General features: G+C 44.2%; 1 protein-coding gene across 1 annotated transcript; it reads left to right on the top strand.

Annotated features, from left to right (window-relative positions):
• The first annotated feature begins 8162 nt into the window (after positions 1–8162).
• Positions 8163–12391, top strand: SPATA19 (spermatogenesis associated 19). The gene is made up of 6 exons (XM_061202829.1): positions 8163–8240; positions 8412–8468; positions 8923–9015; positions 9193–9284; positions 11947–12024; positions 12325–12391. Exons 1-6 carry the CDS (start codon positions 8163–8165, stop codon positions 12389–12391), a joined length of 465 nt encoding a protein of 154 aa, XP_061058812.1.
• Positions 12392–12629: the final 238 nt, after the last annotated feature.

Raw genomic sequence — 12629 nt, forward strand, 5'->3', positions numbered from 1 at the left:
AGTGGACCGCCCATCTATTTCACATCTAAGGATACCGTGAGCAACTAGCCAACACCATAGGTCTCTGTAAGTCAAGACTTTTTATTACTGCTTTCACTCAGCTGTCCATTACAGTAATCAGGCCCACCTTGCCTCTGATGATTAAGTGTTGCCACTTGGCCCCTGCTACTCAGGATCCAAGTACCCCATTGCATGTAGATCCCCCCAATTGAGTGGCAGCAGTTGCCACTGTAATTTCTGACCTACAGAGAAGCGTGACCTCTGAGCTCTTCGAGGATGCTGGAGCTCCCCTCAGATTTATTCCTCACAGTGACGCTGAAAGGTGTGTCCTCTGGATCCCCGCGGGTGGGTGAGCACGTCTTACACGATAGTACACTCGAGCATTCCAACCTCCCTAAACCTTTGGATACCTTTCTCTAAAGCACACCAAAGCAATTCTGGCATTTCAAATTCATTGAGTGTAGGTCACCTGCTGGTCCATGTTTCAACCAAACAAACTGTTAGAATGCTTTCTAACTCCTCAAGCTGTAATATTAAATGAGAATCTGTTCAGTGGACCCGCATCAATAAATTGGTCCAGATCTGACTTTAAGTTCCTTCCACCATCATCTTAGACCCTTAATATTCACCCACACACTCTCCCCAGATTTATGTATGTAGAAGTTGGAAAAATCACATTGTTCTTTTGGAGTGTAGTGCAGCTCCTCGTGGGACACACCTTGTCCCTCATCTGTTAAGGACCGCTGAGTGCAATTATAAATGTAAAAGCCAAGAGGGGTAGTGGGGATGGGTCCTGCGGAGAATCAGCAGTGTCTTGCAAGGCAAGTGTCTTGGGTTAGGCCGTTACAGTTTCCTGAGGCAAAGCAGGATTAATCCCTTCCAACTTGGTGAAAGGACTGCTTCTGCTGGCAAAGAAGACAGCAGAACGTCAGGGTTTAGTATCCCCAGCTTCATCAGGATCTGCACATACGTCCCCATTCCAGTCTTCAGGATCCCATTACTTCTCAATCAATGCCTTCACGGTACCAGCAGGCACCTCGTGAGGTTGGAAATTCAACTTGTGTTGTAATTTAGCCACTTGCAAGATGAGACTGTGGGTTTGGTTTAAGGTAATCTCAGCACTGTGACAGGAGATAAAGGTTTCTTTCAGGGAAGCTATTGAAACTTGCAGGTCATTTATGCAGTGCTTAAACTGGGAATCTGAATCCCTAAGCTCATCCTTTTCTTTCCCCACTTTGTCTACTGTAATTAGGCGCAGCCAGTCAAACTTATTATACTTGTTAGACAGAAATGTTCTAAAGTATCGAATTCAAAGTCACCTAGAACCTTACCTCTTATAAATATTTGATTAGGAGGATCCAATAGTTATATTATGAATATCTCTATTACCACATCTTGTCATGGAAAATGCTTTCTGGAGAACCAATTCCAGAAACCCCAGAGCCAATTCAGAAAACATCCTTAGAATTCTGTTCTTCTAGAACTATTCTTGGTACTAAAGTCCTTATTATTCAGGCTTCTCTAGAGAAACAGTCAATAGGATGCTATGTCATCTTTGTACCTATATCATCTATTTACCTGTCTCTCTACCTACAGGACTTATTTTAAGGAATTGACTCATGTGATTGTGGAGGCTGACAAGTCCACGATCTGCAGGGCAGGCCCACAGATTGGAAACTCAGGCAGAATTTCTCCATTGCATTCTTGAAACAGAATTTATTCCCAAAGCAAACACAAGGGGGAAAAATGAAGATTGCATTAGACATCAGTGAAATAGAAAACCAAAAAATAACAGAGGAAAAAAAATAGGGAAAAGCAGTGTAAGCAAAAGGTGGTCTTCAAGAAGATTAACAACAATAGTAAACACAAATATTTAGCTAAGATGAGCAGGAAAAAAGAGAGAAGACACAAATTGCCAAAATCAGAATTGAAAGAGGGAACATCACCATTGACCCCACGGTATTAAAAAGGCTCTGTGAGAATACTATGAACAGCTTTGTGCCAACAAACTAGACAACTTAGAAAAAATTGATTTATAGCTTCAAAACAATGCCTATCGAAATTCCAACAGTATTTAAAAAAAAAGTAATTGGCAAGCTAATTTTAAATTCTACATGGAAATTCAAAGGACCTAGGATAGCCAGAAAAAAAAAAGAGAACTTACACTACTTTGTCTGAAAACTTACTATAAAGCTGTAATTATCTAGACAGTGTGGTACTAGTGTAAGGCTAGACATGTAGGTCAATGGAACAAAATTGAGATACAGAAATAAACTCTTATGGTCAATTGAATTTCCAGCAAAGCTGCCAAGGCAGTTTAGTGGGAGGAAAGGATAGTCTTTTCAACAAATGATGCTGGTATAATTATATATTTATATGCAAAATGATATATTCAGATCCTTCCTCATGCTGTACACACAAAAAATAGCTCAAAGTGGATCATAGGCCTAAATATAAGAGTTAAAATTATAAAACTTCTGGAAGAAAACGTAGAGAAAAAGTCCTCATGACCTTGTAGTTCTTAGATATGACACCAGAAGCATACTCCATCAAAAACGTAGAATTTGATTTTATCAAAAGTAAAAGCTTTTTCCTTTCCAAAAAAAAAAAAAAAAAGAAACTATTAAGAAAATGAAAAGACTAGCTACAGATTGGGAGAAAACATTTGTAAATCATATTTGATAAAAGACTTGCATTCAGAATATGTAAAGAACTTAAAACTCAACCAAAAAAGACAAACCTAATTTAAAAAATTGAATAGATATTACACCAACTAAAGTATATGTAAGGACTTCCCTGATTGTCCAGTGGTTAAGACTCTGCACCCCCAGTGCAGGGGGTGCAGGTTCAATCCCTGGTCGGGGAACTAAGATCCCACATGCCGTGTGGTGCAGCCAAAAGATTAAAAAAAAAAAAAAAGGTATGTAGATAATAAACACATGAAAAGATTATTGACATTATAAATGATTAGGAAAATACAAATTAAAACCAAATGGTATACCTCTTTACACACCAACTAGAATGGCTATGATTTAAAAAGACAGACAGGGATTTCCCTGGTGGTGCAGTGGGTTAAGAATCTGCCTGCCAACGTAGGGGACACGGGTTTGAGCCCTGGTCTGGGAAGATCCCACATGCCGCAGAGCAACGAAGCCTGTGCACTACAACTACTGAGCCCAAGTGCCACAACTACTGAAGCCCGCGCGCCTAGAGCCCGTGCTCCGCAACAAGAGAAGCCACTGCAATGAGAAGCCCACGCACTGCAACGAAGAGTAGCCCCCGTTCGCTGCAACTAGAGAAAGCCCGCACACAGCAACGAAGACCCAACACAGCCAAAAAATTTAAAAAAAAATAAATAAATTTATAAAATAAAAAGACAATATGAGTGTTATGAAGATACAGAGAAATGCAAACTTTCATACATTGCTGGTGGGAATGTAAAATGTCACAGCCTCTTTTGAAGAAAGCTTGATGTTTCTTAAAAACTTAAATATATACCAAATATTTAGATGTTTAATATTATCCATCTTTTGCAATCTCTTTCCAAAAATATAAGAGAAGGGAACATATTCCAATTCATTCTATGAGGCCAGTATTACCTTGATACCAAACTAGACAAGACCATTACAAGAAAATAAAACTATAGGCCAATAGCTCTTATAAATCTAGGTCTAAAATTCTCAACAAAATACTAGCAAACTGAATCCTGCAACATATAAAAAGAATTATTTACAAGTGGAATTATCCCAAGAGTACAAGATTCATTTAACATCAGAAAATCAAAAATTAATATAATACACGATATTAATAGTGTGAAAGACAAAAACCACATGATCATCTCAAATGCAGAAAAAGCATTAGCAAGATCCAATGCTTTTTGGTGAGAAAAACACTCAAAATCTAGGAATAGGAAGGAAAAGTCTTCAACCTGATAAAAGGCATCTACAAAGACCTCTCATTTAATGCCATACTTAATGATAGAAGACAATGGTTTTCTCTTAAAATCAGGAGCAAGAAAAGAATATCTACTCTCTCCACATTTATTTAACAATGCATAGCTGGGGCAGTTGTGCAAGAAAAAGAAAAGGCATCCAGATTGGAAAGGAAGGAAAATTATCTCTATTCACAGAAGACATGATCTTGTATGTAGAAAATTCTAAGAAAACCACTAAAAACTGTTACAAACAATGATTTAAGCAAAGTTATAATGTACAAGGTTAATACTTAAAAATCCACTATATCTCTATATAGAAGAAATGCCAAATTCAAAAATGAAATTAAGAAAATTCCATTTACAATAGCATCAAAAAGAATAAAATGCTTAGGGATAAACCTAATAAATGAAGTACAAGACTTGTACGTTGAAAACTACAAAACTTCGATGAAAGTAATTAAAGAATATATAAATAAATAGAAAAACACTCCATGTTCTTGGAATGGAAGATTGTTGTGAAGATGACAGTACTCTCCAACTGATCCACAGATTCAGTGCAATCCCTATGAAGATGCCACAGGCTTTTTTTTTCTTTTTGCAAAACTTGACAATTCTGATCCTAAAATTCATGTGGAAATGCAAGGAACTCACAATAGCCAAAATAATCTTAAAAAAGAGAACAAAGTTGGAGACTCACACTTCTCAATGTCATAACATACTAGAAAGCTATAGTAATCAAGACAGTGTGGCATTGGCATAAGGATAGATACATATATCAATGGAAAGGAATTGACCGTCCAGAAACAAACCCTTAAATTTATAGTTAATTAATTTTTGACAAGGGTACCAACACAGTTCAATGGAGAAAGTACTTCTTTCAACGAATGGTGCTAGGACAACTGGATTCCACATGCAAAAGAATGAGGTTGGACCCCCACCTCACACCGTATATAACTGAAAATAGACCAAAGACGTAAATGTAAAAGCTACAGCTGTTAAACTATTAGAAGAAACAAAGGAATAAATCTTCATGACCATGGGCTAGGCAACAGTTCCTTAGTTATGGCACCAAAAGCACAAGCAACAAAAGTAAAAATAGATAAATTGGACTTCATCATTTTGTGTGATAAATGATGACTTTATTGATCACTTTGTTCTTCAAATGATATCAAGAAAGTGAAAAGACAGCCCATAGAATAGGAGAAAATATTTGCTAAGCATGTATCTGGTAAGACACTTGTACACAGAATAAATAAGGAACTCTTACAACTCAACAATAAAAGACAAATAAGTCAATTGTAAAATGGCAAAGGATTTGAATATACATTTCTCCAAAGAAGATATACAAATGGCCGATAAGCCCATGAAAAGATGCATGGCATCATTAATCATTAGGGAAATACAAATCAAAACCACAATGGGATACTACTACATAGTCACTAGAATGTCTCATATCAGAGTGACAGATGCTAACAATGTTGGCAAAGATGTGGAGAAATTGGAACTCATGTATTTATGGAGGGAATGTGAAATGATGCTGCCATTTAGGAAAGATTTTGACAGTTCCTCAAAAATAGAGTTACCATATAGCTCCAATGCATAATGCCATTAATCACTTAATTAAGTGAAAAGTAAACTATTCCTGATTAGCATTATAACTCCAATCATCTGTCTAAACTTTAAAAGAGTGACAATAACAAGTGTTGGCAGAAACATGAAGTAACTATTACAGGCAGTAGTTGGTACGACCGCCTTGCAGTACTCTTTTTTTTTTTTAACATTTTGTGAGAATTTGTTTTTATTTTTTTAATATTTTGTTTATTTATTTGGTTGCACCGGGTCTTAGTTGCAGCAGGTGGGCTCCTTAGTTGCGGCTTGCTGGCTCCTTATTTGCGGCAGGTGGGCTCCTTAGTTGTGGCATGTGAACTCTTAGTTGCGGCATGCATGTGGGATCTAGTTCCCTGACAAGGGATCGAACCTGGACCCTCTGTATTGGGAGTGCAGTCTTATCCATTGCGCCACCAGGGAGGTCCCCAGTACTCTTTGTTATATACTAGTACTAAATATATGTAAAGCCTATGACCTAGCAACTCTGCTCTTTGTTATGTATATGTACAGAAGATTTAGTGCTTATGTCAAGGAAAAGATAGGTAAAAGGATGTTCGTAGCAGCATTACTTTAAAAAGCATCAAACTAGATATCACACAAATGTCCATCAGTTGTAAATTTGATAGATAATTTGTGTTATGGTAATACAGTGGGATGCTAGGCAAAACAGTTATGGTGATAGATGTCAAAATGTCGGTCCCCTTGTGGGTCTGGGGGCCTGTTGGGGTGCTGGAAATGTTCTATATCTTGATCTGGGTGGTGGTTAAACATGTGTATGTGTGTGCGTGTGTGTATATAAACACATATGTGTGTGTGCGCGTGTGTGCACACATGCTTAAAATTTTTTTCTGAGCTGTGAATGTATTTATATATTTTACTGTATGCATTTCATAACATAGTAATAAAATGTGAGAATAGATTTATGTATGTGTTTCATTTTGGAAACATAAACACAGATGCACAGCCTAGAAACTTATGAAAATCCTTCTGAAGAACAAAGTTGAAGAGACAGGGAAGGAGATGGAACTTCCCTGAGTTTGTCTTTTCATGTAGTTTTAATTTTTGAATAACATTGATGTTTTAAGAATTCAAACAATAAAATTACATCAGTAAGGATGGAAACAGTTTTTAGGAGATAGTAGCAGAAACAGAGGTGTTGATGAGTAATTTCATCTGCTGGTTTACAGCTTCCAGTCTCCCTTGGCATTGGTTTGGGGTCATATGACTAATACTGGCCAAAAAGCTTTAAGAAGAAGCCTTTGGGCTGGAACAGAAGAGGTGATTTTATTCCTCCATGTGTTCCCTTCCTTTGCTTGGCAGTCACAGAGGTCACATCCTGACAGCATGGAGCCAGAGGACGGATTCATCCCTGTATCTCTAAGTCACCACATGGAGCACAGCTACCCTGAACTTGTGTTTTGAGAGTGAGAGTGAGTCTCGGCTTTCGTTTGGGGACTTGTTTGTTGCCTTGGCATAACCTAGAGAAGATGTAAAGTTGAGATGATTTGTTGAGAGTGAGGAGATATAGTGGCTATTTTAGGGAAGTTGGGGAGAGTGAGATAAAGGTTTTCTATACTCTTCAGAAGAATCAGAATAGAACATTTATAGACTATTAGAGCTGGAAGAAAACTGGAGACATTATTCTTTTCTTTTCATTTTGAAGACAAAGAAACTAGGACCAGAGGGACTAATGATTTGGTCAACATCACATAACAAGTTAGTGGTGGAGACAGGATTACAGCCCTCATTTCTGAGACCTTGAGAACAGTCTCAGGGTTAGGCTACAACTACTTTTGAGAGCAGCTAAACATTTGCTTTAGGATATTGTGAACTTTCACTTCCCTGGTGAAGGTTCTAGATGGGAATAGCAGCTGTCTGAGCCCCTGTCAATTGTTTGCCCCCAACTGTGAAGTCACAACAGAATCCCCCTTTCATTTCCACTTAACTGTCCTTCCACCTAGGCAGTCCACCATGGGTGACTTGGGAAAATCAGGAAATATGCTTCACAAGAAATGGCACTTGCACTTTTTACCCTTTACTTCTTATTGTTTGGATTATTTTTTGTGATTTGAATTACTTGTGTAAACAAAGTAGACACGAAAGTAAAATGTCCTTGTTGAGAGTTTTGTTCCTCCATCTTTGATGTTTTCTGGGTGGACAGGCCCTTTCTCCCCATTTGTAAGAGGAAGAATAAGAAAAGCTGTGGCATGGTTTGAACGAATGTCTAGAGGGCCCAGGTTATTTTGTTACAAATTTATTCTTTTGACTATAAAATCTCTTTCTGCTTCAGCAGTGCTCAAGAGTGGGTGACCAGCCATAAGCCTCCCCTACCCTCCAAAATTTCTATCTTTGATTCAGTAACTTCCCCCGGCTCATATCCTGACTGCCCACCTACCACCTCCATTTCTGAGCTGTGGCCATCACTAATGTGGACACTTCCTCACCTTTCTTTTCTACCTCCACTCTGACCCTGGGGATTAAAGGAGGTCATTGTCACATCATCATTGGCCAGCCAATCAGGTGGGCACCTCCCTCCAAGGACCTCCTTGTGCCAGAGGAGTTCTCAGCCCGCTTCAATGGAAGGAGGGAGCCACGAAGGAGGCCTAGCATAAGTCCAAAGATGATAATTACAACATGGATTGTGTACATTCTCGCCCGGAAAGGTGCCGGGTTCCCCTTCCCACCGAAAGTCAGTTCGGTAAGTGGGGCTGGTGGTAGCCAGGTGGAAAGTGTGTCAGGTATCGTTTCCCCTCTGAGCCCCTGCTGCACTTCTGGAGAGAAGCTCTCACACTGCTAACTGTGGATAATGGAGGAGGGGCTGGGTCTCTCTGTATTCTGATGAGGGCATCGACTTACCACTTTGTTGCAGGACGTGGAAGTTGTGGAGAGCGAGGCTGTGTCTGTGGTACAGCACTGGTTGAAAAAGGTGAGTGAGATTCCTCTGGGACTCGGGGAACCACAGATTGTCCCTCCCCTACAACCAGGCAACCCAAGCTCATTGCCCACCAGCCTGCCTAGAGCCGTGTCTGATCCACCACATGTACGGAAGGACCCGGGCTGTCCCCTCGCCAGAGACGGGCTGGCGTCACCACCAGCCCCACCCTGCTTCTCAGGCACACGGGAGGGGAGGGGGTTTCAGATGCGTGGCCCCGCTGCAGGGTGTCTCAGGAGGACCTTGGGCCCATGACTTACTGAGTCCCTGGAATTCCACAAGAAGGTAGCAGTAGACGAGCTAATTGCAGGAACTGTGCGATACAGCGTGTTTGTGTGGGCACGCATGTGTGTTTTGTGATGGGGAAGAAGAAAAGGGAAAAGGAAGAGGAGGGAGAATTGGGGCCAGATAGAGTGACACTTTCTGAGAGAAATTGCTTGCCTTTCAGACTGAAGAAGAGGCTTCCCAGGACATAAAGGAGAAGATGTCCACCAACTGCCCTCCCACGCATGGCCAAGATGTACATGTGACCAGAGACGTGGTAATGGAACCTTTGAGCTGCCCATCCTGGGGGAGGGGCGAGGGGAGGGGAAGGGGGAGGCGGGTCCTACCGCAAAGGGTCCTGGGCAAGTGGGCAGAGCTTGTCCAGGCTGGGCTCCACGCTGGCCGTGGAGTCCTTGCTGGACAGTAACCACTGGACTCCACCCGGATTTCCTAGGTGAAGCACCACCTCTCAAAGTCTGATTTGTTAACAAACCAGAGTCAGGAGGTCCTGGAGGAAAGAACAAGAATCCAGTTCATAAGATGGAGGTAAAGCATCTCATCTGCCCCGAGCTAGGCACACTGTGGGGAGGGGGAAGCAGAGAAGGCACAAGCCCCCCTCTTCGGGATTACTGGCCAACCCAAACCCACAGCTCTCCTTCTCTAGAGACGTCGACTCCTTTGACTGAGTTTTTCAGCCTTACTTTGGGGTCTTTTTTTTTTTTTTTGTCTGCGTTGAGTCTTCGTTGCGGTGTGCGGGCTTCTCATTGCTCATTGCGGTGGCTTCTCTTGTTGCGGAGCACGGGCTCTAGGCGTGGAGGCTTCAGTAGTTGTGGCGCCCAGGCTCAGTAGTTGCGGCTCGCGGGCTCTAGAGCGCAGGCTCAGTAGTTGTGGCACATGGGTTCAGTTGCTCTGCGGCATGTGGGATCTTCCCAGACCAGGGCTCGAACCCGTGCCGCCAGGGAAGCCCTTACTTTGGGGTCTTAAGGGAATATTTTTGCTATCTTGAAATCCCAGCTCATTGCTAAATTTTAAAATGACTAGAGGCGTTGGAAAACTGGGCTTGCTTACCATTTCTTAAGTGCTTCTGAATAAATTTCAGATTTCTGTTGTTTTTGCACTTGATTTGTTCAGAAGTGGCTGCACTTTAAAGAGATAAAAGAAAATAAGCTCGTAAAGTGCAAAAGCCAAAGCCCTCGTCTTGGGCGGAGGTGAGAGGAGGTTTCTCGGCCCCGAGCCTAGAATTCTGTGCTCCACAGTAGCTGCTTTGTCAGCCCCAGCCTGCACAGACCATCTACACCGCCTCTCCTGGCTCTGAAGGACAAGGCTCCAGGCAGGGGAGCTGGGCCTGGAACCTGGCTCACTGCCTCGGCACACGCTTCCCTGCCTCCTTCTGGGATGCATGTTCACTTGGGTCTCTTTTCCCCGTAGAGTCATTGTGGGATTCCGCTGGGCTTCCCCCCGCTGTGAAGGAGCCCTCTCTCATCTCTGGACTTGGCTTCCTTCCTGTGTCCCCATCGCCAGCTTTGCTCTCTCCTATCAAGGAAGATATGTTTCTCAAGAAATGTGTTTTTGCTTCAGGATGTACAGTTTTCCTGTGTTTACCCCTTCCAGTGGCATTAGCATTTTAAAAGAGGATTCAAATGCTCAAGAATTGCATAAGAGGAATGGTCTAATTTGAGACCTCCCTGGGAAAGGTTTTTTTTGGACGGGAAGCCGGCCAAGGTCGCCCAAATCATGAACATTGGTGACTGTCCCCCGTCCACCGCCCTGCCTGTGGGAGGCTTGTCCTCCCCCAACCTGGCCACGCCACCAGCTCCAGCTGTTGCAGTTCCTTAAGGGGTTTGGACAATACGAACATCACCCTCTGGTATTTTTTAGAGCTTGGCTGTGTAGCGTAAGTAGGTTAAAGCTTTGGAGACATGGGACAGAAATCAGTCAATTATCTACATACAAGTTTTCCACTCCGGATATTCTGTGGAGATTTTAAACCAATAAACTCAGCCTGGTTCTCCCTCCGATCCACTGATTTTGGTATCCTCCTATTAGTTTCATGAGGTACGTAGTCAAGGTTGCATATCCCTTTATTAAGCACCACTGAATGCTCATTTATATGGTAGATGTGTACTGGCCACCTGATGTCTGCTAGGGCCTCTGGAAGAGAGAACAACATAAACCAAGTTCCCCATTTGACAGGATACAAGTGACCTGGGTGGAGAAGCATGTGAGCCCTGAAGGACATGTTGGGGACACCACTAGGAGGGCACAGTAGGGGGCCGGGCTGCACAGGTTCTCGGCTTTGCTGCCTAGGCTTCAGAAGGGTTCCTAGCAGGACGTTCACCTGGGCTGACCCGTGTCTGGGCAGGGACTGGACACACAGGAGCCCGAGCCAGGTGGGGCCTTCCACACGGGCAGGAGCCTGGCACCTCGGCCAACCCCGTCCAGCCTCTGTGTCCCCTTCTTCTCGGAGGCATCCCCCTGTCCCCTCAGGCCCTCTGTCCTTGCTTATCTCTCTCTCTGGGCACTGACCAGCTCCATCTTCTACGAGCCACGTTCCAGAGCACGTTTGGGCTGCGGGTCCTCACAGACGGTATCAAAGCTGAATTCACAGGCAAAACCCCAGAGCACCTAGAGGAAGGCATTACCCAGAAGGCACTGTCAGGAATGGGGGGGTCCAGTGGGCAGGCTGCTTTTCCTGGAGTGGAGGGTTTGTGAGGGTTTGTTGGGGTGTGGAGTTGGGAAGGGCATGAAGTGGACCGTGGTGAGGAAGGCAAGTCCAGAACAGTGAAATAAAACAAAAACAACAGCAGCAAAGAGGAGCCTGCAGCTTCTTTGTGACAGAATGTTCTAGAAGGATCTCTAAACCATAGTGACTGTGGCACAATGCTGATGAGAGAGAGCTGGTGATGAAGCTGGAGAGGAATTCAGACCTGCTCTGTAACTCTAGCAAAGGCGCGTAACTTCTCCGTCTCCTTGACTCTCCTTAGGACCATTTGCTACCTGCCCAGGGTCGTTGCGGGGCTCAGGGGTACTTGGTTAGTAGAAAGAACGCGTTGTGTTACTGGTACAAGGAGGGTGAAGGTGCAGCTCAAAAGCTCATGGCGACAGGGTCAGAGCTATGGTCCCCCATGATTCCAACCCTGGAGGTTCCACGGTGACTGGTTAGTAGAGAAGGAACCCGGGAACCCCAACGTCTGATGGTGTTTTGCAGCCATACCCGTATCTTCCAAGTGCCGAGCGAGGTGAGAAATGATGCCATGCGAGAACGGATAGAGCAGGTGAGACGAAGGTAAGCGTTCGAGACGAGTTGATTTCAGTTCCTAACTGGGGGTCGGTGGGTGGAGCGCTGCTGGCCTCTCCGTGGGTCTCCCTTAGCTCCAGCCCTGGGCCCGGCCAAGCCAGGGGCCCTTCTGGGCTGAGCGCCTCTTCCCAGGACTCAGGTCCTGGGCCCAGGCTCGGGCTGCTGCCCCACCCGGCCCTGTGCGGCGGTCTGGGTCTGTCCTCTGTGGGGGGTGGCTCTGCCGCCCTGTGGTCTCCCCCCTGCCTCTCCTCTCCTCTCCTCTCCTCTCCTCTCCTCTGTCCCCTGCAGCATAAGCCATCTTACGGATGAGGCCTCTCAGGAGCTTCACAAGAGAAATTCCTACTCAGACTGCTGAGAGCAGCAGGTGAGAGGGCTGACAGGTGAGGGGCCGGGCCGAGAGGGCGGCCTCCCTGGGCAGGGAGCCGGCACACTGGGTGGGGCTTGAGAATACCAACGAGGGCCTGCACCTGGGCCACTCGGGGTCGGGGAGCAGGCAGCTGCCTGAGGCTCCTGCCACGCCTCTCAGATTTCCAGAAGGACTTGGAGTCAAGGTCAGATTTGCGTCTCTGACTCTTCACTGTGGGGTCGCAGAC

The sequence above is a fragment of the Eubalaena glacialis genome, chromosome 10 (assembly GCF_028564815.1).
Source record: "Eubalaena glacialis isolate mEubGla1 chromosome 10, mEubGla1.1.hap2.+ XY, whole genome shotgun sequence".
NCBI lineage: Eukaryota > Metazoa > Chordata > Mammalia > Artiodactyla > Balaenidae > Eubalaena > Eubalaena glacialis.